This window comes from Colias croceus, chromosome 30 (assembly GCF_905220415.1).
Source record: "Colias croceus chromosome 30, ilColCroc2.1".
Taxonomy (NCBI): domain Eukaryota; kingdom Metazoa; phylum Arthropoda; class Insecta; order Lepidoptera; family Pieridae; genus Colias; species Colias croceus.
In genome coordinates, this window is record NC_059566.1 from 4486724 (window position 1) to 4514668 (window position 27945).

Consider the following 27945-nt stretch of genomic DNA (forward strand, 5'->3'; position numbering starts at 1 on the left):
TAGAGTATGAACTTCACTATCGTAAGTGAAATAATATTGCTATAAACTGGAATATATTTCTTTTAAAGCATTCATTTTAGTTAAATTGCTTCGCTTTTTAAAATGTACACAAATTAACACCATAAATAACTGATGGTTTTTTACTATTTATCTACAAATAAATAATTTGATTCCGTATCTATTTTTTTCTTTTTTTACTATTGCAATATTGGTCATGTTTTCTTTCACTCGAAAGTAGCCAATCAGCTTTTGATATTTTCATATCCTGTGTCTATTGGTCTAAAATATCGTCAGACATCCACGCAGAAAAAAACTGTCAACAAGAAAATTTCGCATTTCAAAACATAACAAAGGCGTCCGTGAAAACGTTCGTCCGGTCCGTATATACGCAGTAGCTACGCAAAAGTTCTCGAAATTTTTATTTCAAGTGAAAATTTCATAGAAAAAGTTTATTTTGAGTAAAGTGCATAGAGAGAAGGCGAGAATGGCCGCTCGAAAGCTGAATACGCTCGAAGATTTAAGTGGTAAGTGGAATTTGTATACAAACAATGGTCGTTCAGTGTGTGACTAACGCTTTTTTCTTGTTTTCGATCAAGGATATCGAGTTAACACTGTTTACGAATCTATTTATAGCTTCGATAAATGAAAATGGACGTTTTGTTTTCAATTGCGCAGTTTTATTACAATTTCACAACATATGCTCTTTGTTTACGAGTTTCGTCCTTGGGCTTGGGTATTCGCACGTAGGCATTAGACATTCATTGACTTCGAAATGTCGAGGTCAGGGAGCTGAATAGATAGGTATTATTGATATAAAATTGTAACGCATTTGCTCGAGACATACTATTGAATGATGTAAACATGTTATCTTCTTGCGTTCATGTGTTCCTGGTACGTTGGTTGATTTTGCAACGTATGTTCATTTGGTGAAAGTGTACAAAATCGATTATGTTGTTTGAAAAAGAAATAGTTTTTCTTGTATAATTTAGAATAAAATAACTTAAAAATGTTTTTTAAAAATTTAAAGTAAAATCAATAGGACAATTAGTTTTGTTAAATCAGAAAAATTGGCATATTAATTAATTAACCACACCTGTAAACAAAGTGATAAAATTTTAAACTGTAGGTACCTAGGTTCCATTAATGGCAAAATCACGACATAGTATAAAACAAAGTCGCTTTCTCTGTCCCTATGTCCCTTTGTATACTTAAATTTTTAAAATACGCAACGGATTTGGATGCGGTTTTTTTTTAAATAGATAGAGTGATTCAAGAGGAAGGTTTAGTATATAATTTATTGGGTTTTAGAGTACAAAGCGGGCGAAGCCGCGGGCGATAAGTAAGTATTATTTAAAAAGTAAAAAATTAATAGTCATTTTATCAGAATGACAAATCTTAATGAGTTACACCATTTGGGTTTATCCAATGATCGTTTAAAAATATAAAAAAAAACATAAATATGAGTTTGTTTTTTAACATAATAATATTAATATTATATTCTTATCTAGGTATATTTCGTGTAAACAGTGGCATTTAACTCAATAATATTTATTTCTTTTGATATAAGTTTCCAATGTATGTTTAATTTTTTTTTATTTTACGGTTAACTAGCTAACCGCCCGCGGCTTCGCCCACTTTGTCTAAAGCCTAATAAATTATATACTAAACCTCGATCTTGAATCACTCTATCTAAAAAGAAACACATCAAAATCCGTTGCGTAGTTTTAAAGATTTAAGCATACAAAGGGACATAGGGACAGAGAAAGCGACTTTGTTTTATACTATGTAGTGATTTCAGTTACCTTTCATAACAATCCTATATATTATTTTTTGTTTAATATATAGACTTTTCTTAATGTTTGCCTCATTTTTCATTTAGTAATATTTTAGTCTAGAGTCTAGACATACAAATGAACTATCCAATCACAATTGGATAGTCCAATTATATGTTGAGAAGAAGTGTTTAATAAGTATTTTAACAAGTTTATATTAGCTTCACCTGTATGTTTGTATGTAACTGACTCCTTTAGACACGATTTTGACCAACTTTAAAACACAGTCTTTATTCAAACATTGTACATTTATTAAGGACTGACAATACAAATATAATTTCATGAGTTTAAAGGGTAGCATTAGTTTTCTAAGCTACATTTATAGTAAGTTGTTCAATTTATAGTAGAAGTTATTATACTAATCCAAGTGGAGACAAATATTATTTCTATATCTGACTAGCTGTGTCCCGCGGTTTTACCCGCATTGCTCCGCATTGTAAGTCTTAGCGTGATGATATATAGCCTATAGCCTTCCTCGACAAATGGGCTATCTAACACCGTTAGGATTTTTCAAATCGAACCAGTAGTTCCTGAGATTAGCGCGTTCAAACAAACAAACTCTTCAACTTTATAATACTAAGTATAGATTAGCTGTTTTACATGATAGAGTTACATCTGCACTCACAGACTAAAGTTAATAATATAAGTAGGATAAGATGGAATAGACGATGAATTTTCGATTAAAATAACACTAAATTAACATCATGTGCAAGTAAAGTCACGTGGATACAACTAGTTAATGATAAGACCAAATTATATACCATAGGGCATAGATAAATACAGCACACAATAAATATGTACAATGTAGTGTGTATAATTTATTTAAAGTAACAGGATAGCATAAGATAAGAGAGTAGCATGTGTATTCGGTTGATTTGTCGTGTCAATAATATTAATATAGAATTTATTCTGTTTATTAAAATACTAGCTTACCGCCCGCGGCTTCGCCCGCTTTGTCTAAAACCTAATAAATTATATACTAAAACCTTCCTCTTGAATCACTCTATCTATTAAAAAAAACCGCATCAAAATCCGTTGCGTAGTTTTAAAGATTTAAGCATACAAAGCTTTCCACCCGCGGCATCGCCCGCGCAGTCAAAGAAAAACCCGCATAGTTCCCGTTCCCGTGGGATTTCCGGGATAAAACCTATCCTATGTCCCGGGGTAAAAAGTAGCCTAGTATGTCCTTTCACGGGTATCAAAATATCTCTATACCAAATTTCATGCAAATTGGTTCAGTAGTTAAGGCGTGATTGAGTAACAGACAGACAGACAGAGTTACTTTCGCATTTATAATATTAGTATGGATTATTATACCAACTGTACCCAGTCCATTGACCCACGCCCCCTGTGGGTCCCTAAACGATCTCAAGTGGCCACGTATCCTGTGTAGCTGTTGCTGACCGACAGATGGACATATTAATAGATTATAGGACAATCGAGTTATTTGTAGGTGTATGGAGTGATGTAAGATGCTATATAAGATCCTACTAAACTGATATACATATCTTCTATACTAATATTATAAAGCTGAAGAGTTTTTTTGTTTGAACGCACTAATCCCAGGAACTACAGGAGGCCCATTTATCGAGGAAGGCTATAGGCTATATATTATCTCGCTGAGACCAACAGGAGCGGAGCACTGCGAGTAAAACCGCGAAGCACAGTTAGTTCAATATATTACCTACTAGCTTACCACCCGCGGCTTCGCCCGCTTTGTATAAAACCTAATAAATTATATACTAAAACCTTCCTCTTGAATCATTCTATCTATTAAAAAAAACCGCATCGAAATCCGTTGCGTAGTTTTAAAGATACAAAGGGACATAGGGACAGAGAAAGCGACTTTGTTTTATACTATGTAGTGAAGTTTTAACTCTACCCCAGTATTTAGAACCTAAACGCGATAAGGAACAAGGTCGTCTTATCAAACACTGGTTGTTATCAGTTCTATTATGTAAAGTGCTACTATAGGATTAAACTTATCGACTTAGGTTTAGCAGTTTAATGTGTGGTGAGTGCTTAGGTTGTGGGTCCCAAATGTATTTTAAATTTAACATAAAAAATATAGAAATGAGTACAGGACAAATTTTCTTTTTAACACACTTTTATTAGCATCGCCTATAAGTTTTGTATTCAACCGACTCCTTTAACACGATTTGGACACACTTTAAACAGACAGATTAAATTCAATCTTTATTTTAGTTATTTAGTTAATCCATACTAATATTATAAATGCGAAAGTAACTCTGTCTGTCTGTCTGTTACTCAATCACGCCTAAACTACTGAACCAATTTGCATGAAATTTGGTATGGAGATATTTTGATACCCGAGAAAGGACATAGGCTACTTTTTACCCCGGGAAAGAGGATAGGTTTTATCCCGGAAATCTCACGGGAACGGGAACTATGCGGGTTTTTCTTTGACTGCGCGGGCGAAGCTGCGGGTGGAAAGCTAGTCTTTAATAAATCTTTGTAAAGGCTTGTACACCATACCACATAATATTAGTAAATAGTTACTAATTAACCAATACTAGAAAAAAACAATACATATTTAATTTTTTTTTTTTATAATGTCCCTTAAAAAGTGGTTGATTTTCTGAAATTCCAAATTAATCATTACACGTGATACATTACTGACCTTCTGCAACTGTCGGCTAAAAAGGATATACTACTAGCACGTCCCGGCTTTACTCGTGTTGATCCGGTTTACAAAAGCTCATGTTATTCCGTATGAAGAAACTTTCAAAAGATCAAAGAATTTTTAAAATCGTTCAGCCTGTTTCAGTTAAATCGCAACGAACGAACAAAAAGACATCTCTTTATAATAATAGTTTTGATTGCAGTTATCCGATTACAATAGTTAAACCAATTCAGAGTAATTGAATGACCGACATACTAAATATACGTCTATTGAGTTGAGCTATATTTAGATCTGGTTATTAAATAATAGGCCATTGTGTTCGTTCTTAGATTATTTGCAATCATATAGGACTTCTAGCTGTGCCCCGCGGTTTTACTCGCATTGCTCCGCTCCTGTTGGTCTTAGCATGATGAAATATAGCCTCGACAAATAGGCTCTCCAACACAGAAAGAATTTTTCAAATCGGACCAGTAGTTCCTGAGATTATTGCGTACAAACAAACAAACAAACTCTTCAGCTTTATAATAATAAAGATATAATAATATTGTAAAAGAATTTATATTTAAATTGAGATTGAAACATCAATCAAGTCGAAACATTATACATTCATATCATATTGCAATAAACAAATCAAGGTGAATCGCTAGTGTTGTATGTAATTACATACTTGATAAATATTAACTAACTGTAGGCATACGGTTTTGTTCGCGTTTCCTTATAATATTTATTATAGCTAAAAAAACTTGAATACGCTGATTTAAGTATGTACAATAAATTGTACAGACCCATATAGTATACATATACCTCAACTACAGACGACTTTAAATATTTTTAATTTAAAGTATCAAAACAGGTAAGTTCAATTTACCAATAAAATCTTCAAAATTGAAAATTTATGTGATGTGTTTGACCCTTCTTCATCGAATATTTTTCTATACACATTTTAAACAACACCTCTTGCTTGTGATCGCAGCGGCTTTTTCGACATTTTCGAAGATTTTTTAGACAAAATTCTAAAAATTATTCATCAACTGCAAAAAAGACAAATAATTTGACAACCAATTTGATAGTTCTCAAATAAGTTGCCACATGAAAATCTTTTATTTCTTATATATAAATATGCCATCAGATTCTGGTAGACCTATACATACCAAATTTCATTGTAATCGGTTCAGTAGTATTTGTGTGAACGTGTCACAAACATCCATCCATCCACACAAGCTTTCGCATTTATTATATGTATGTATTAGTAGGATAACATAAGTTTTTTTTTGTAAAAAGCCTTACTGTTCGCAAGTCGGAAGCCTTACTGAATAATATATTACTAGCTGACCCGGCAAACGCTCTTTCCGGATGAACCCTTATATCTTTGTTTACGACCTTTTCTCCAATCTACAAAATTCGCACAAGAGAATTAATAATTCTTTAACACGGTCAAGTCGTTTCGGAGCTGTTTGGTTGGTTGCAAACATTGTGACATGGACATCTATACTAATATTATAAGGCTGAGTTTATTTGTTTGATTGAACGCGCTATTATTAGGAAACCACTGGTCCGATTTGTTTCATTGTTAGATAATTCTTTCAGTATTAGATATCCCATTTATTGAGAAAGGCTCTAAACTATATCATCACGTTAAGACCAATAGGAGTGGAGCAATGCGGGTAAAACCGCGGGGCACAGCTAGTATTATATATTCAGAAGCTAAATTCATAACTTAGTAATTACAATTAGTATTTTTAACTAACATAATATTATGGTAATTGATCGATTATATTTATTACAATGTTATCTTGACTCGACAAAACAAGTACTATGTTAAACAGTTTAAACTAGACAACAGCTGATAAGCATACATATGTGTGTTTTATTTCATAACTAAAACTAACTTATATATACCTACAATTATGTCTTTTATAACAGCTACAAAAAACCTACTGTATAACATAATATTTTTATAAACAAATGCTAGTGTAGTTTTTAAATTATTAACTTACTATTGTAGAAAGTTAAGTTACATCAATATTATATGAAGTCGGAGAATTTTGCTAGTTCAATAAACGCATACAAAAATTTTATTCAAATTTATCCAACTTAGATATTCCAAATTTAGTGCTTATTTAGTTTTCTTTGTTCTCTCGCGCATGCGCACAAAAATCCCACCCCAACTAACGAGCTGAAAGTACCAGGAGCGCAGAACTCCTCAAGAGCATTGCCCAAACAATAACGGGTTCGCTGACCCGCCACCGTCGAGACGTCTCGGTGCACGACCTTCGATACCGAAAGGTGATTCTGTGTATGTGCAAGTAATATCAACACTCTGTATGTTATGCTCCCCTGGTACTTTTGTTTGAAGATTACTTGATTGAGAAAGTTGGATGGACAAAGCTTTCTTTTTTAATCAAAATAATAATTTTCTATACTTAATTAATTTCGATCGTTAGATACCTACTTGTAACGAACTTATTTTTATTGTACAATATTTTCGATTTTCAATTTTCATGCATCTAAACTTTGTAGGTTCGATTTACTTGTGCTTTTTATTTTCAACCGACATCTATATAGGAGAAGGTTTTCAATTCCACTATATTTTGTTTTTCTGACTTTTTTACTTTAAAATTTCCGATTTGTTGAATCGATTTTGATGATTCTTTTATTATATGAAAGTTGGCCTTCCAAGTGATAGGTACCTTCTAAGATTGGTCAATTTCTGACAATTTTAGTTAATAATAATTATTATTTGCTTATTAATTCAAGTCTAGTAGTTGATATTTTATTTTTATGACACACATATCGTTATAGAAATTTCACATTTGTGTACGAATGTGATACAGTTAATCTTCAATTGACTCATTTTGCGTACCTATTCATACAATATTAATAGGAGCATGTCTATAAGCTTATGAACACTTGCAAAGTTGCAGTACCTATATACGAAAACTATACCAGTGCTCCGCGGTTTTACCCGCAGTGCTTCGCTACTGTTGGTCTTAGCGAGATGATATATAGCCTGTAGCCTTCTTCGATAAATGGTTCTCCTAACACCGAAAGAATTTCTCAAATCGGACCAGTAGTTCCCGAACAAACGTTCAAACAAAACAACTCTTCAACTTTATAATCTTATTATAGATTATACGGTTCTATTTGCATGTAATTGCATTAACAACTGTATAAAAACAATGATAATATTTAACTTTCCTCGTGTTTTCATCACGACGAGAATTATCAGCACGCGAGAGGACAATGGGTTTATAGTTTATGAAATGCAAGCACACCGTCTGCTGTTTATGAAGTCCTAGTAATGTTGATGACAGTGCAGTGGCTTATGTTATTGTACTTGTTTTACACCGTTTTTGCATGTGTCATCTATATTGATCTTTTTGCTTGTTACCTTTTACTCTGGTTGCCTGGAAGAGATCACTTATAAGTGATAAAGCCGCCAAATAAGTTGTGCTCTTCCTTTTCTTTGTAAGTAACTGTAAGGTTTCCTCTATGAACTGTATTAAAGTCAAAATAAATCGTCTATGTAAATGATAAATTTCATCAAACTCGGTAGAGTAGTTTTTGTCTAAAGTAGCTACAAACTTGCATAAACATTTAGATATTTTATATTACGTATAGAGCATATACTTATCAAATTCTGATAATCCGATAATAATATTTTAATTTCTTATTAAAATATTATTATCAGGCTTTGTTTATGAAAATGTCAACTAGATAGGTACAGTGGTTTACATATACATACATACACATTTGTGAAATGGCCTTGTATATAACTGATCGTTGAAAATTTTACTATTCTAGTAATATAAACCCGATAGCAAGTATGGATTTGAATTTCAATGTCGAATTCAAAAACAATTGAATAAATGTCATAAAAATTGGATACGCAAAATGGCTTTGAATAAAAATTATGTAGTCCAACTTTTATCTGAATACTACGTCAGTGAGCAATATGGTATTGTGTGTGAATAAAATTTTAAAAGTCCTAAATAGAAAATTTCAAAGGAGAATGCCCATTTTTGGTACTGGTTTTTCTCATGCATCAAGACAACAATACTATTAAAAAAAATCTCGGAAATTTAGAGGCCTTCTTACCATCGGAAAATATATTTTGAACAGGGAATGTTTTGTAAAATCTAATAAGACATGTAATTGTTTAGATCCGTTATTATAGATTTAGTGTCCATTACCGTTTACATTTTTGGTACTTACAGGTTTTTCTCATGCATCAAGATAAAAATACTATTTTAAAAAAAATCTCGGCAATTTAGAGGTCTTCTTACTATCGGAAAATATATTTTGATCAGGGAATTTTTTGTAAAATCTAATAAGACATGTAATTGTTTACATTCGTTACCATAGATTTAGTATCCATTACCGGTTACCACGGTAACCAAGCGGTAACTATTATGACATTTACTATGGTAAATAGCTAAATGTATTAATATCGATTATTGTTTTCATTGAATTACAAATAAATCAATTAACATAAAATCACTCTGTAAGGTATTGTTTATACACTGTAGGTTGTTTTAACATAGATAGTGAAGTAAAATAATATAAATATATATAAAAAAATATTATTATGACATAGCTTGGTAGGTAACCAGTTATTTCTTATTTGTTTCTTTCTTCGAATATGTAGTGAAAAAATGATTCAAACAACAACAACAATATGTAAACCGAATAAAAACTCTATTGGCATTTTTTAAATATATATTTAGGTTTTCTTGAAATCCGTCCCGGAAGATTTCTAGTGCCTACCTACACTATAGCCAATGAACAGATAGACTTTGTTAGCATAAGCTCTACGCATAGATTAAATATGTTAAACGAAAAATAACCTTCAGACGATAAAATACTACCTAAATCACACATAAACCTAACTAAATCGGGTTTATTTAAGTTTTGAGGTTAATTCACATTTTTCTCAATATCTTGAAAACCCCTGTTTTTATCACAAAAAATCAATTGGTAAAAATCTTTGTAATATCGAAGAACCCACCAAAACCACTCTGGCATTGACGCAACACTATACTGTGGTCCATACTTTCATGGGCATTCTCCTTTCACATGCTTATAACTGCTGTAATCGGTGAAGGAAAACATGTTTCGGAAACGTACCTAGTTGTAGAAAACAGTTCACTTTTATTGTGTACTATGAAAGTGAAAAATTCGAACAATTTTGAAATCGATACAGTAGTTCCTGAGATAAGCGCATACAAATAAAATCTTCTAGTAACTTTATAAGCTACATCATTGCAGGATTTTCATTATACATACCTACTTGTATGTATAATGAAAGTCTGACGGTTTTCCCGTGAATGAGTAACAAACATTCAAAAATACACATAAACCATCCATCCTCATTAACTTTGATATTTGATAGTTGATACTAGCTGTGCTGTGCAGTTTTACCCGCATTGCTCCGCTCCTGTTGGTCTTAGCGTGATGATAATTGATATTATATAGCCTACTAGCTTTCCACCCGCAGCTTCGCCCGCGCAGTCAAAGAAAAACCCGCATAGTACCCGTTCTCGTGGGATTTCCGGGATAAAACCTATCCTATTTCTCGGGGTAAAAAGTAGCCTATGTCCTTTCTCGGGCATCAAAATATCTCTATTCCAAATTTCATTCCAATTGGTTCAGTAGTTAAGGCGTGATTGAGTAACAGACAGACAGACAGAGTTACTTTCGCATTTATAATATTAGTATGGATACGGATAGCCTTCCTCGATAAATGGGCTATCTAACACCGAAAGAATTTTTCAAATCGGACCAGTAGTTCCACAAACAAACTCTTCAGCTTTATAATATTAGTATAGATTTTAAAACCACAACACAGTCTAGTAAAAGAAGGTACCTACAACTAAAATCTACGCGTTACTTTTGCCTATAATAAATATCTTCGTGCAACGGCGAAAACATGTTTGCTTACATAATAATTGTTATAATAGACCCAAGTACGTATAGTACATACGTGTACGTACGTGACATGTGTTTCGTTTTCCGAAATGTCTGCTCACTTAAGGCGCAGTGGTTGAGAGTTATTTTGAAAGACTGGGTTTGATATGCAGGAAATTATTTATTAACCAAAAACTAGACCGCCTTCAAATTTTCAGTATTAGACAGAATTAAATGGGACCAATAGGACAGCTTTCAAAAATAAAAGAATCATCAAAATCGGTTCAACCATTCGAAACTGCTGAGGTAATAAATTTAACAATAAAATACAGTCGAATTGAGCACCTCCTTTTTTGAAGACGTTTAATGAAATGAAGCTTGGTATAGTTTATTGTAACTGAATTTGAATAGTAATACATATTAACTAACTGGATTAAATGAGATGGTTAAAATATAACCCATAGCAATAGGTAAATTGCGAATCTAAAAGCTACTTTGGTTGTGTATTTTCGTGTGATTATTTCACGTACATATAAATAATTGTAGCGATCTGTTGAAGTTTTATGTAGGTATAATGTCTTAGAATAATAAACTAAATAATAACCATGTACCACACGAACTATAATATAAATCAACATTTAAAATGCTTTTAAATGTTTTCAATCACGCATCAAATTGAAATCTACCCGAAAAAAATCAAATTCCCAAATATAAATCCCACGGTCAACGCACGCGCGCCTCATTCGTCAAGTGACCTTCGACGGGGAACGTTCTGATAAACTCTTGATTTCATATCGTCATTCATAAAATGTTTACACTTGCTCTACGTGCATGATAATATTGGACTGTGATTTATTTAAATGTATGTGTCATATTGTTGACAAGTTTGCGCCGGTTTGAGTGGGTTGGAATTAAATAAGTAGCTAAAATACCAATAAAATATCTTTAGGAATACATAAATGAATTTTCAAAATTGGTTTTTAGGTTATTTTATGACAAATTTAGGAAAAAGTTCACATTGTTCAAGTCTCTAAAAATCTTTCTTACTGAGATTATAGTACATAATATTTATGTATTAATTTGATGGTCTAAAAAGCAAAAAGGTACTTACATACAGTAATGTCTTAGGTTTAAGCGTGTTTTTTAACTAGATCAATTTATTCAATACTAGCTTTCCGCCCGCGGCTTCGCCCGCGTTTTCAAAGAAAAACCCGCATAGTTCCCGTTCCCGTGGGATTTCAGGGATAAAACCTAGCCTATGTTACTCGTGGATAATGTAGCTTTCGAATGGTGAAAGAATTTTTCAAATCTGCCAAGTAGTTTCGGAGCCTATTCAATTCATACAAACAAACAAACAAAAAATCAAACCTTTCCTCTTTATAATATTTGTATAGATGAATTATATGATGCTACCATATACCTACTTATTAATTTTATTTTTATACTAGTTTTCATTAATATTCATATTATAATTTATTATGAACTCTACTGAAGCGTGTCTTTGAGGAGTCATAATATTATTATGATATACATAGGTTATTTTTTAAACGAACTTATCGTAAAACAAAGAAGCTGTTGTTAATTAAATTTTTATCTTAATTAACGAGTTGTGTATGTATGCTGCATTATATTATTAGTTTACACAAATATATGCGAATAAAACTAGACCCTTGTCCAGGATTTACTCGAGATTGACAAGGAATAATAAAAAGAGCGTGTGTGCTGAGCACACGTGTCAGATGTGAAACTTCTTCTTTACTCCATGACGTGACGGTATTGCCATGACGTGACCTTGAAATTTTTATCTCAACGCACCTAAAGCAATAAACGCAATCGTATAGTTCATGTCTGTCTGTCAATGCAATTAAACCTCAGGAACTAAGAATAATTTCTGTTTGACTAGAAGAATGTTAATTTTTTGAAAATTTAGTACAATTATAAGGGTGGATGGATACGAGGCGGGCAGTTAGATTCATAAATATTTTACGGTTCTAACATTAAAAAAATATTATTAAAATTTATGATGTCATGTCGTTACAAAATCTGTTTTTGCCTATAAAAAATACCAGGAAAACATAAAGACGTCATCGGCGAAAATAGGCGTGACACCTACCAGGGGTCCACGTGTGCGGAAGAGGTGGTTTTGGCAATAGATCAAAAGTTGCATTCATAGCGATTGCATAGTGCAAATACGTTATTTTGGATTGCGTATCATCGTACAGGTATGATGGAGGAAAGGATATATTGTGTTAGTGGGTTAGAAAGAGAGATAAATACCATAGATTAGTAAATATGTAGGTATTCGTTGCTGTATGAAGTTGAAAAAAAGTATTCTATAAAGTAGGTAGGTTAAAAAGAAAGATGAAATCGTAGTACTTGGAATATGTGAAATTGCGTGGAAAGGAGTGTAGGTACTATGTGATCAAAGAATAGGATCGATTCATTGCCATTTTGTGACGTCATGGGTGTTAATTCAAACGAATTTTTAATGTAATTAAATACATTTTACATCTTAATTGACTCATAAAACTTGTCTTTGTTACTTGACCTATTTTCCATTTTCTTTTTCTTTGTTACGCGTTATTTTTTCTTTTTTCAATACAACGGTTTAACGATGCGTCGTTTTTATTTATTTATTTTGTTTTTCTTTGTAATTCCTACCACTTTGCACTGAATAGTCATTGATTCACATGTATAGTAAGTAACAAAGAGTGCGCGCGCGCAGCGTCACGTTTGACGTTCGCCCTTCACCTCCGTTAATGAGGTTAACGTTTGTGTACAAACAAACATACATTATCTTGTATTGTGTGTGGTGTGTATGGGGATTTCCTTTGATTTTTGGGATTATGGGTGAACTAATTATTTTTTATTGATTATTGATTTTTCTGCGACGTTTCAGTATTTTGTTTTTCACTTATTGCATTCGCTTCGAATTTGTTTTTTTTACGATAAAGGGTGTTTGTTAAAGATATCTCAATTAGTTACGTTTTATTCGCATTTGTAAGATTTGCTGTATACGCACATATTATGTCTTTTGGGATATTATTAATTATTATGTGTATCTCATTCCATAATACTCGGGTACCATCATAAGGAAGGTACCCGGTCCTTTGGAAGGCTTACGTGGGGACACGGATCCAACACGCAGAGCCAGAGGCCCTTTAGAGAACTTTACTGTGTTGTGGGACACCAGCCGCAGCCTGCCCATGACTGCACTATTATTATACAGCGTGGAAGGTTAAGATGGGGCATGAAGGGCAGGTACCTTAACCGTTGTAGCTACATGAAAACGTTCTTAGGAGACTATCCTTAAATTCTTGAGAAATTTTAATCTGCATTCACAGATTTTTGAAAAAATGTACGGTCAGCAAGGAAATCGGCAGTTTTAAAAAAAAAATTTTTTGATGCCAATCGATCCAGTTTCTCATGGGGATCAAAACACTCTAAAAGACCAACTGAGGTATGAGTACTAGAAAAGTCAGAAATCGCGAAAAACTCTCGAGTATCAAAATATCTCCATACCAAATTACATGAAAATTGGTTCAGTAGTTTAGGCGTGATTGAGTAACAGACAGACAGACAGAGTTACTTTCGCATTTATAATAGTTATTAGTATGGATTCGTGAATACACAAAACTTAAATACCGGTCAATTGCTTACAAATACTATGACACAAGAGTTTCATGCCTACACACACACATACAAATATGTTATAGTGTTATAATATAACCTGTTGTAATTAAGAGAAATCTAACGTGAATCGAGACATGCGATACAGGTAGGTACACACGGCTTTGGTCACGTATTACACATTATTGTATGAGTCATTCAGCTAATAGTTCTTAGAACGGACAATTTTTGGTTACTTAATAACATAATTAGAGGCTTCGGTTGTACCTAGATAAATACGAATGTTTCAATCTATCTATCTCTTCTTCACGCCTAAAATTTGATTTGGTACAGGGATAGCTTGAACCCTGAGAAAAGATATAGGATATGCTTTATCCTGGAAATCCAACGGGAACGTAATAAATATAGTTTAAAACTAACAAACACGCTTGATTAAACTGTACTCATGAAATTATTTTATACTAGCTGTGCTCCGCTCCTGTTGGTCTTTAGCGAGCTGATTTATTGCCTATAGCCTTCCTCGATGAATGGGTTATCTATCTAACACCGAAAGAATTTTTCAAATCGGACCAGTAGTTCCCGAGATTAGCGCGTTCAAACAAACAAACAAATTCTTCAGCTTTATAATATCTATAGATTTAAAAGTTTAAAACTGCCCGTAAGTAAGTCGGACAAAATCGAGTTTAAAGAAGTCGGTAAAACACATACCTACAATACAGGTGAAGCTAATAAAAGCGTGTTGATAAGTGATAACATTGAGTAATTAATATATGGTTGATAATAATGAAAAATCGGGAATTAATATATTTTTTATGGCAGACGAATGAAAGTAACAGGTTAGTGATAGTGGGTTTTGAAAAACTTGCTAAAAAATTCTGGTGGAGCCATAGTAGGTACCTATAGTTATCTATCTAAGAAACTACTGTTTTACCAATGAACTGAGTACATTAGCAATTAGTATAATTATCATTGCCCCGGTTTCTATCGACATCCGTGAAGTGAAGTTATTTTTAGCGTCTATATTGAAGAAGTTGGTACTTGTGTTATGTGTACCTCATTAGAATTTAGAAGTAGCCTTGGGGTGTTGTTGATTCCTTAGAACTATTATATTTTTACTTATTATGAAGCTAAAAGTGTACACAGTACATAATATTTTCTTGTGTTTGATTTTATGGAATTATTATACACTAGCTGCGCTCTGCGGTTTCACCCGCGTGGCTCCGCTCCTGTTGGTCTTAGAGCCTTGCTCGATGATTGGCACAGAAATATATCGAGATATAGTTCTGTGATGAATGGGCTATCTAATACTGAAAGAATTTTTCAAATCGGACCAGTAGTTTCAGAGATTAGCGCGTTCAAACAAACAAAGAAACTCATCAGCTTTATAATATTAGTATAGATTTAGAAATTAATGATTTTATGGGAATTTAAACGTGATTTATTCATTATATTATTATTATCGTTTCGCACACTTTGCAGCGAGCGTGGTCAGTTGGTCACGAGGAGACTGCTAGAAAATGATATATTATATTTCAAATTATCATCAAATCTGCTTCAGCCGTTTCAGAGGTTCTGTATACCAATTACCATCTATCATATTATAACGTTCATGTTATTCGTATGTTCGTTGTATGTACATATGTATTAATCTAAATAAACTCCAAGAGTTCAATAACGTATAAACAACGTCATTTAAAAAATTGTAACATGTATAGTTTAATTTAAATCAATGAAAAACTCATTGCATTTTGGCGGTCGTTGGCTCCTCATTTTGTCATAATATTTAAAAGAGATTTCCGCAAGTGTCCGCCAAGATGAATATACAGCTAGGGTTGTCAACTTCTTGAACAAGAAATAAAGTATAGGGCTGGGAAAGGAACAAAGTCAAAAATGTTAAAAGACCTTTTTCAGTGTTTTTCGCACAACTAATATCAGTTTAATATTGATTGAATTAGCGTTGTAACAGTAGCTATACAGACTAAAGAACAAGCTTTCAAATGATAAACTATATACCTATTGTATCGTCACCGATCCTTGATAAGTGTGCAAAGATTGAATTAAATCTGTCCGAAGTGGGTCCGTTGAGAATAATGCCACTGATTGCTATTGTTTATTATCGGGAACCCTACACACGTCACGTCCACGTTCCATGACGTGACGCGCTGCACATGCACTCGCGTTCAATATACTGCGCCCACGCACGGCTTTTGTTTACGTTCGATATTCCTAAATAGATTCAGTCTCGCTCGAACGCTCGTCGCGTGCGGACGCGCGGGCGGTGCTCTCTCGCCATTTATTTGTTTAAAAATCGAACGTTATAGATTGTGCGCAGTTGTGTTATTGTTTTTGTTTCTCGTGTGCTGTGACGTGCCAAAATGTACGAGCCAAAGAGTATAACGGTCGACGAACTGGGTAATGCGCGGTTTATTGTGAAATGTGCTTTGCATGTTGCGTTGTGAAGGTTTTTAGCTTCACCTGTATGTTTGTAACCAATTCCTTTATACGTAACTAGAGGTCCGCCCCGGCTTCGCCCGTGGTACATATCTCGCAATAAAAGGTATAGGCCTATGTCCTTTCTCGGTTATCAAAATATCTCCATACCAAATTTCATGCAAATTGGTTCAGTAGTTTAGGCGTGATTGAGTAACAGAGTTACTTTCGCATTTATATTTTATAATATTAGTATGGATTTTGACCCACTTTATATGGATAGATTTAATTCAAAATTTGTACACTCATCAAGGATCGGTGAGAATACAATCATTTCATGTGTTTGTCTTAAATAGTGTGTGTTCAAGCTATTTTTATTGTTGTTTGTGCGACATTGTTTGTAAACAACAGAACCGGTTTGTCATGTTTGTAACTTTGGTAGTCTAGAAAGGTCGGTGATTGTAGCCGATTTTATAGTGTTGGCGGAAACTGGATTATTTTAAACGAGTTTTTGCGATTTTTTGTGTTTTATCTTGATATTTCGTTTAAATTGGGCTGCCTTTTGAGATGTTTTGTATTCTATTTATTCGTATAAATTAGTTTTAATTGAAATGCCTTGTTAGATTTCTGTGTTGAATTTTTTTCAAATTTAAATTGTTTTTTTTTTTTGAGATTTTTTGTTGTCTTCTTGCCTTTAAATGGTTTAAATTGAGATGGCTAATCGTAATTATCTGTATTCTGTACCTAGTTGTTATGATTATATACATTTGAAACGTACTAGGTTCAATTTTTTTTATTTGATTTAGTGAAACAGCTACGTGGTCCCTTTCTCAACCGTGGGATGAAATCAGAAATGCATAGCCTTTGTTAAGTCATTTGTTTTCTTATACATATGTGTATACGTATAGGATATTAACCATTAAGCGACGCAGCTGATAAGTGAATCAATATACAATGTATTTACATGTGTTCTGTATTGTTCTTGACATAAATATTATGTACTAGCTTCCGCCCGCGACTCCGTCCGCGCGGATGTCGGTCTTCGCGTGGATGGTTTATTTATCCATTTTGAGTACCTCTGACAATAACATCTTATAAATATCTATTGGACCCAATTCCCAAATACGGCTAGGCCTATAATAATACGCAACGTGTGTTCGCGGTTCTACGGAACAACGTCTATGGATAAAACTGAAAAATTAAGATTATTTTTTTTCTACGTATTTTTCCAGGATAAAAAGTATCCTATTTTACGCCCAGGATAATAAGGTATAATTATAAAATTGATGCAAATTTATATTTTAATGTATCAAGAGACAAGAACATAATTAAAATTAATTGGATTACCAGTGGTTATATACCTATAAGCAAAAACTTCAAAACAAAATTGAAACAGGTACAAAATTATAAAACTAGGTAGGTAGGAGGTATTAAAAATTCAAGATTTTTTCGCCAAAATAATGTAGGAATATATTTTGGTTGGCAGGTATTATTTTTTAAATGTTTTTTTTTTAAATATGGCTATTCATTTTTCGTTTATTTAGTAAGGTGACCAATTCTTTGATGTACTTAGTACTAAATGATATACATATATGTACGTACCAAAATTAAACTAAAAAATAAAGATTAGATTTATTATTCGTTTGTCACCTTTCTTTTACCATTAGTCATTAGTTCATTACCTACCTGCATCGTATACCGCATAACTTCAGTAAATTTTTTTAACTCGGACGAAGCCGGGTCAAGCGCTAGTTATTTATAAACATGGGCTATCAAGAATGCCGGCCGACCGGTTCAACCCTTTTGCGGATTATAATAATGTTTCTAGTTTTCCCACCATTTTTAAAACTACTACCTGTGCCCCGCGGTTTGACCGCATTGCTCCGCACCTATTAGTCTTAGCGTGATGAGGCCTTAGCCATCCTCGGTAAATGGACTAACAATCGGACACGTAGTTCCTGAGATTAGCGCTTTCAACCCAACAATATCTTCAGCTTTAAAATATTAGTATAGATATATTTTGCTTGATAAAAATGTAGCTTTCAAATGATAAAAAATTCTAAAATCGGTCTAGTAGTTTTATTTTGTCGTAAAAACAAGCAAACATAATCTTTTATCTTTGTAACACTAGTTTTGATTATGCTACATATTATATTATTTATTTATAATTAACTGCGTTGCGTGTTCACTGACCGTAAAACAAAGATTAGATCACGTGGTAGACATCCGGTAGGATAATCATGAATAAAATTAAAATACATATTTATAATACGCATAATACGCAAAGAGAAAATCAGAACAAATAATATTTATGTAGCGTGTATATGATTAATAAAGTGTTAGATAAAATAGTTGTATACGGACTTTTTTTATAATCGACTAACTACGCTTCGCGGTTTTTCCTGTTAAGTATATATGGGCATTTCTCTGCTAAATGGAAAATCACTGTCCCAAGCAAATTTTATTAGAATAAGTTCTTTCATTTCTATTTATTTAGGATAAATATGAACATAAATGTGGTATTCTTGGTTCACAATTGCTCATTTTGTAATTTAATATAATAATTTTCGAGAAAAAAAATGTTATACATCTCAAAAACCACTCCCCTGGTATGTCCCTTTTCCAGAATTAGAAGTATTGATACCTATATATATTTAATACTTGCGAATTCGTTACTAAATAATTATAATATGTAATTGCAGAAGACTGTGGCATATTTTAAATTACAAATTACATGTCTATAATAAAAAAATATTGAAAAATTTTTTTACAAAGTTTGTCCTCAAATTTTTAACACACTACCCTGGTAACATTTGAAAACGGCGCGAAAATCACTTAGGTTATTAGTCCAAAACATTTCAACCGTGTAATGGAACGCAAACGGTGTAAAGTTCGTTCGGTTGTCAATGTAAATAGACAGCCGCCATTTTGTCAGTAGCACCACTGTGTTTGGATGTGAACCACACGTCGCGGCCGTTAGTACGAACACTCCACTGGTGAGCATTTGTTTTCATATTTTAAGAGTTTTAATTAAGATAATTTGTTTAAATTACTGTACTGGCAATCATGTCTGCACATCTGTGTTATAAATGTGATATGTTTTAATGATTTTGTGTTATTTGGTTTTCAAGTTAAAAAAACATTCCCCTGGTCAACATCCCCCTGTCATTTATATGCACAGGGGAGTGTTCCTTACCTCAGGGGAATGTTTTTTAAGTTTTGTAAAGACTTCATTGCTGGATAACGCATCAATCTTCCTCAGCGTTAATAATATGTACCAAATAAATAAATAAATAATATATTTATCGTTCTTTTTCGTAGGTTATAGCTCAAAATCCCACCTAAAATGAAGCCACCCAAAACAAGAGAAGAAATATTACAAAAAGCTTTTATGGCACCCTTAAAATACATCAGATTAAGGGGAAGATATCACGCAGTCCTTTGGGATTGCCACAAGGCACTGCCAAACTTATAATGAAGAGCTTAAGCTGCCCTTGTGAAGAAGAATGCCAGCATTTTAACCTAGGTGTTATGAACTACGAAGTGGCAAAACTTCATGTCGAGGATTTCTACACAAACTCCGATTACGAAGACGAAATCCCGCTATCTCAAATCTCACGGAATAATGACTGCATTACAGAGACTGTCCTTTAAAGACCGATTGAAAATACTAAGACTGATCTTGAGAATATTGCGGAGCCTAGTACAAGCGGTCTTCAGCAAACTTATTATAACAGTGGTGATTACGTTTTAGTTAAGTTTATTGTCGGGAACAGGGAATATCGTTATGCTGCGGTTGTTAATAAAGTAGATGATGAGGACGGCGAACGAACAGTGACTTTTCTGAAAATTTGTGATAACAAGGGCTATAACTTTAGAATAGATGAGAATGATATGTCTGATGTCGGTTTTGACCAAATATTGGAAAAGTTGCCTGATCCGAACGTGACTGTTAAAGGAAGTAGATTATTTTATAGTTTTCCAAAATCGGTACATGTCTTTGAGAAATAAGAGATGCTTCCCTGAAAGATAAAATTAATTTTAATGATATACTGTGCCAGCAATAATAATTATTTCAAGTTACCTGAAAAGTATAATTATGTTTCTTAGTTGTAAGCCAAAAAAAGTTTATTGTGATAATTCGATAACAGAGGTAATATTTTTGTTTTTATTTTAGTTAACATTTCAAGAGCTGACTTATGTCAAACAATCAGTATTTTAGAAAGACTGTTAAAGTAAGAAGTTGATTTTGTTCAGTTTATAACAATTAATGTTATAAAAATGTCTCTATTTTGTAAGTGAATTTAGTTTTGATCTCGTTGATTATTTGAGTAATAATTACACATTGTAAGTGCTAATAAAAATAAAGATTTCATTATTTAAACATACAAAAATATTAGTTATTGTTCATAAAAACATTCCCCTGGTTAGTCAAAACATTACCCTGTCACGATTTTGTAAAAAACCGCTCATAACTCAAAAACTAAGAAAAAAATGTGTGTGTTTCTTTAATATATATTTTTGACATACTATTACCTTGCTTTGTATAAACAAACATTCTCAACATTTGATAAATTTTGGTTAGGACAGTCTTGTAATGAGGAGTTTCCAAATAGCAGAGAAACACCCATATATAGATAAATTGGAATTACGGACTTATCGCTTTTAAATAAAAATAATACTTGAGATGTCAAGGGTGAAGGGATGGAACGAAGTTACTGAAATATTCGGCTTGCAAACATTAGCACGCCGCGCGGCTTACAACTACATATTGCAAAAAGTGTCGTTCCAACTTTTGATCTTAATTCCGTCTAGCCCCCTTTCGCAACGCGCGATAACTGATAAGGAACTTCGTTTTAAAAAACAATGAGCCATCATATACCAGCGAACTTAGCGCAGATCAGTTAGATTATAACAATACTAGCTTTCCGCCCGTGGCTTCGCCCGCTTTGTCTAAAACCTAATAAATTATATACTAAAACCTTCCTCTTGAATCACTCATCTATTAAAAAAACCGCATCAAAATCCGTTGCGTAGTTTTAAAGATTTATGCATACAAAGGGACATAGGGACAGAGAAAGCTATACTTTGTTTTATACTATGTAGTGATATTATGCTGTTTGTTATTCATATTTCATATACTTTTAAACCGATCGACCAATTTTTTCAACAGGAAATCGGCTTGTTACAGAGTCCTGGGTGGAACTGAACTCGGGCGGTCTCAGCGGTGCTGAGAATGAATACATTCGCCTGTTACGGGAGGCGCAGCGCGAGAGTCGCGACTCGTCTGTGCGGCATTCACGCGCGTCCAGCATGAAGGGCAGGTGAGATATCCTAATAGGTTATGAGAGCCTGGAACTTTGTGTAGAACTTGATGAAGGAAAAGGGAAAGAAAAAAGAGAATATGTCCTACTGGGTTATGGGAGCCTGGTACTTTGTACCTAATAGTATAGATTTAAGTGGGAGGAAAGAAACGATAAAAGGGGGAAGGCTTTTTGCAGAAATAAAGAGAGAGGATAAGAAGCTGGTGCATTTAGCGACCTGTATTATATTTCTCTTTGTAAAAATCTAGGTACCTATAGAGTAGATGAGAATCTTGGGTGGATTTTAATGAGTAGCCTGTTGCGATTCACAGATACAGGATAAATGGCTAAAAATGGTTTGTTCGGAGTCCTGGGTGCGCGAGTCCGACTCGCATTTGGCCGTTTTTTTAAAACATGCAGCATAATAAGCATGTGCCCAACTTTATACATAAAATGTAGATACGTATTTATAGGTAAAAGGTCAAACTCATGATTATATGTCAAGATAGCTTGTCGCTTTGAAAATGCAATGTCAAGGTCGTACAGACTTGACCAAGAAGCTTGTAATATCTAATACACTGGAGATTGCACTATGAACGTTAACAAGTCACGGGAAGGTATGACCTTGAATGACGCCTGGTTGTTCCTTCATCCCTTTCACACCAACTTGCCAAGTTAGGTGTGAAAGGGACAAAAAACAACCAGGCGTCATTCAAGGTCATACCTTCCCGTGACAAGTCAACGTTCATAGTGCAATCTCCAGTGTATTAGATAATATAAGCTTCTTGGACTTGACGAATGCACTAGGAATGCTGTGCAGTCTGAGAAATAAGTTATGTATCCAGATTCCAGAAGGCTTGTTATTGAGTTACTATTATTACATTACAATTTAAACGTACACCTATTTAAATTCCGTCAATTGTTTCAAAACAAAAAAGGGGTCAAATGACCCCAAAACTAGTGACCGTGAATGTTAAAAGCTATGTTTTTGTTTAAACATTTTGTGAAAAACTATCTGCGCAATTGTTTAAGGATTGTATAACATTTTTGGTCGTAAATAGGTACCTACTTAAAGGATGTGTTTTGCCAAGGACATTCTTGTTCCTATGTAAATCTTTAAAACTACGCAACGGATTTTGATGCGGTATTTTTAATAGATAATTATTTTTTTAAAGATATTATTTTTATTTTATTTAAGGTGATTGCTACGATCTGTTCCCAGCCAATGTCCCGCTAGATGGCGCTGAATTCTACATTTCTAGTTTATTTGAGTTTTTGCGTAATTGGAAAAGATTAAGGTCGTAGGAATAGTCATGGCGATTACTGAATATTATATTTTATTTAAATATGTCATATCATTGCCTTAAAATCCACCCAATTCGGTAAAACCATGCGTTTTAACATCTGTCATTGCATACAGGGTCGTTTACACACACAGACGTATACAAAAATGATAAAGATTGAACTCTAGATGGCGTGAATGTAAAACAAGTTTGGCGTGTATGTATTTGAGTAGTTAGTAGCATATTATATTCTGAATTTCTGATCCATGCCTATTCACTCAAAACTACCTAATAACACTAATGATTTGTAACAGTAAATTATTTCAATAGGTAGGTATTTGAACATTTCCCAACAAGACGTAAGAATAATTATTCGTAGGTATACAAGATAAAATAACAAATCTAATACACTATTTATTATTTTATTATTTACTAGCGGTCCGCCCCGGCTTCGCCCGTGGTACATGTTTACGTTTTCTCTCCATAAGAAGTAAGAACCATCCTCGTACTTCAAGGAATATAATAAAAAAAGAATTATCGAAATCGGTTCAGCCGTTCTCGAGTTATGCGCTTACCAACACATTTTGCGATTCATTTTTATATTAGACTAGCGGTCCGCCCCGGCTTCGCCCGTGGTACATGTTTACGTTTTCTCTACATAAGAACCATCCTCGTACTTCAAGGAATATAATAAAAAAAGAATTATCGAAATCGGTTCAGCCGTTCTCGAGTTATGCGCTTACCAACACATTTTGCGATTCATTTATATATATATATAAGATTATGTGAAAATAACCAGGAAGGTGAAAAACATATTTACGAAAACATAGTAACATATGGCTGTCGCTACAATAATTATATTTCAATTTTATCTTTTTATACCTAGTAGAACTGGCCGACGAATAAAAAAAATCGTATTAGAATACAATATATTACGGAACAAAAAAAGGATTGTAACTGAATTAGGTAGGTATGTTTGTTTCTGGGCGCACCGTTTTCGACGACGCGACGCGACGCGCGACGTAAGCGTATAGGTATAGGTACCTACTTTGCTAAAACAAACTAATAAAATTGTGTGTCTGTCTGAAAATTCGGAAAAGCATATTTTGCAAGTTTGTGATTACTTTGATAGTTTACCGATTTATAATAATTGTAATTGTAATTGTATAATATATAATTTGCAATGTGGTGAAATTTCATAAAAATCACGGGCCAATTTTTTGTTTTGAATCCCACCGAAAATATAATTGCGTTATTAGAATAATTAATTACTATACCTACCCACGATCAATTATTACAATATAGTCTCAAATGCATACTAGAGAAATATTGCAATTTGATTCAATTAAAATGCATAGCATACAAAAATAAATTCACAACACAAGAAATTCCGCGCGCAAATCATAGCGCGTGTCAATGAAATCAAGAATGTTTTATATCAAGCCGACGCGGACGAGCGACGACGCGACGCCGAACAAAAGTACCTACGACGGACGACCACGCTTCGAGTTGCCAAACACACAGCCAAACAACAATAATGAGTAATAAATTGTTTACAAAAAAAACAAGTTTTCCATTTTTCTGTATGAGTAGACAGAACTTCAAAACGCCACCTGCTACGGTTTATATTATGAACGATGGTTATAAAAATAAAAGTTATATTTGTTGGTGTAAACTATTTTATTGATCAATAATTTTGGAATTTAAAACTGTCAACATTGATTACAATAAAACGCAGTTTTATTTTATTACACTATTGTTTTTTTATCAAAACATGTATTTGAAGTACCATATAATATTATGCTGATCCAAGCATTTTCACTCAAAACTAATATCACTAATGATTTGTAAAAGTAAATTATTTCAATATACATTTCATAACCAACAAGTAAGAATAATTATTATTATTCCTACCTACAACAACAAACCTAAAACACTATTTACTATGGGAAAATAACCAGGAAGGTGAAAAACATTATATTATTATTTACGATTTCGACGCACTCGACTTTTAGTAAAATATAGTAGGTAAACATAATATTATGGTTTTGATTTTTGCTACTAGTATAAGAAAACTGCGTGTTCAAACTACTTGTTTGTCTGTCTGAAAATTCGGAAGTACTTTGGTAGTTTACCGATTTATAATAATATTGTATATATCGTTGTTTAAAAAATATTCAAACACAATAAAATATGATATACTGATTTATCACTGGTTTCAGTGATGAACTGATGAGTCAATGTTAGCCACTATACTTTCGTCATACGTGTGTATGATTGATGTGATTTGCAACGTCGTGATATTTCAGAAAAATCACGGGTCAAATTGTCCCACCGAAAATATAACTGCGTTATAAGAATAACTATACCTACGATAAATTATACATAATACAATATAGTCTCAAATGCATACTAGTGAAATATTTTATTTAAATCAATAAAATAAAAAAAAAATAAAAAATAATAATAATACAAAAATAAATTCACAACACAAGAAAATCCGCGCGCAAATCATAGCGCGTGACAATGAAATCAAGAACTTTCGAGCCGACGCGACGCGGACGACGAAGGAGCCTAACAAAAGTACCTACAATCATAGGCGGCTCGTGACAAAATTGTATGGCCGTGTTCACTTGAAATAAAACAACGAAAATAGGTACCTACAATAGCGTTAGCAGTACAAAAAAAATGAGCACCACATTATAAATGTCTATTTATACACTAAAAATTATAGAGTATTTCAAAACGAATTCAATTATTATTTAGCAATAATTAGAAAATCCCCGAATTTGCATTCGTGATCGTATTCATAGTGTTTGTCTACACTAATATTATAAAGAGGAAAACTTTGTTTGTTTGTTTGATTGTAATGAATAGGCTCATAAACTACTGGACATTTTACCAATGTTTGCAAGTTTGTGATTACTTTGATAGTTTACCGATTTATAATAATTGTTTACTTATATCATTGTTTAAAAATATTCAAACACAATATGATATAGGTACTGATTTATCACTGGTTTCAGTGATGAACTGATGAGTCAATGTTAGCCACAATTAGGGTTGCCAGGCCATAAAATGCAAAGGCCGGACTGCGCACTATATAAGGCCGGACATTTTAGCCTAAAAGCCGGACATGTTTTTTTTATTGCCAAACATAATGTTTTACAGCTGGGCTGTTGAAAAAAGTATTTATACGTGGTGAAAAGTGAGGATATTCGATATTTATTAAAAGATGGACATAATATTTATAATAAAAAAACTCGTTTACGAATTTGAAATGTTTATTAAGTTACACTATTACAGTTTTACTTACAAATGGATCATCAGTCTTTTGTAGATAATTAAATATTATTAAAACTAAAAAACAAATGAATATAGCTCTCTTTTGGCATTCTTAATACTATAAACTAAAAAATATAATAAAACAAATAAAAATAATCATTCTTCTGGAAAGTAACAAAAAGATAATATTAATTTTACGGCTAGGTAAGAATTTACTTTATAGTAGGTATTTATAGAACAATTTAAAATCTTTAAAAAATAACAAAATCTAGTTATATTTGCCGGCCGGAAGATAGTTTGCTCTCCGCTCGCCCTTGTCCGTTCGGGTCGGGCGCTCGTCCGCCCATCGTCGTACGAATCGCCAATCTGACAAAAAGCCTGACAAAAGCCGGACAGGCCAAACACGTACATATTTGGCCGGACGCGACTGCAAAAAGCCTAACATGTCCGGCTAAAGCCGGACACCTGGCAAGCCTAGCCACAATACTAATCACTTTCGTCATACATGTGTATGAACTATGATTGATGTGATTTGCAATGTGGTGAAATTTCATAAAAATCACGGGCCATTTTTTTGTTTTGAATCCCACCGAAAATACATATATTACTAATTGCGTTATTAGAATAATTAATTACTATACCCACGATCAATTATTACAATTTACAATATAGTCTCAAATGCATACTAGAGAAACATTGCAATTTGAATCAATTAAAATGCTTAACATACAAAAATAAATTCACAACACAAGAAATTCCGCGCGCAAATCATAGCGCGTGTCAATGAAATCAAGAATGTAATTTATATCAAGCCGACGACGACGCCGAACTAAAGTACCTACAGTACCATTTACCTTCAGTGTACAATACAGTTTACAGACCTACGACGGACGAACAATAATGAGTAATAAATTGTTTACAAAAAAAAACATAGTTTCTAAGGTCATTAGTTTTATTTTATTTTATTGTTATTTTCTTTGAACGATTGGAAATGAAATTACTCAATTTTTACACAGAACTTTGATTTATTAGAATTATGCTCATTATGTATAAGATAACGAACGCGAATGCACGACATCTAGCGCGTCTTATGTCTAAACATCGCCTTTCGTTTAGACATTGACGCGCTAGATCTGTAATAAGTATATAGTCTATGCGCTAGATGTCGTGCTTTATGTCGTGTTTCGCTTGGCAAAAGTCACGCACACTACTGTAGAAGTGTCAAATTTTTCCGGTATTTTACTGTTGTTTTTCTAAGTAAATATTGTAAATTATTGATTAAAAAGGTCGAACGCGCACACATTTCATTATAGAGAAGTGATAAAATGATTAGTTTTAAAGAAATAGTGTCTGTGTTAAGTGTTTAGAGGTAATCAAAAATGTATGGAGGGACGGTCGGAACATCCACCTTAAGAGTAACAAACATCCATCTATCCTCACATACTTAGGCATTAGTAGGATGTGGTCTAGACTAGCCTACACAATTCTAGGCAAGCGAAGCATCTCGTACAACCGGTCTATAAGTACTAGGCTCGCAGAGGTGGGCAGGTGGTCGCGTATCGTAATGTAGTGCGAGAGACTGCGGTATAAGTTTTATTGGAATATTTTAGGCTTTATTTTTGATGATATGT

General features: G+C 33.3%; 1 protein-coding gene across 4 annotated transcripts in view; it reads left to right on the plus strand.

The window, feature by feature from the left end:
- The first annotated feature begins 272 nt into the window (after positions 1-272).
- Positions 273-27945, plus strand: part of LOC123704585 (BCL2/adenovirus E1B 19 kDa protein-interacting protein 3) — a 33125-nt gene continuing 5452 nt past the window's right edge. Inside the window, exons 1-2 of one of the 4 annotated variants that reach the window (XM_045652970.1) lie at positions 273-524; positions 21617-21767. In XM_045652970.1, the coding sequence (XP_045508926.1) occupies positions 485-524; positions 21617-21767 (191 nt within the window). In that variant the 5' untranslated portion in view covers positions 273-484. Of the gene's footprint in view, positions 525-16245; positions 16426-21616; positions 21768-27945 lie in introns of those variants that run through there. The other 3 variants (XM_045652972.1, XM_045652971.1, XM_045652973.1) reach the window with 3 other exon arrangements.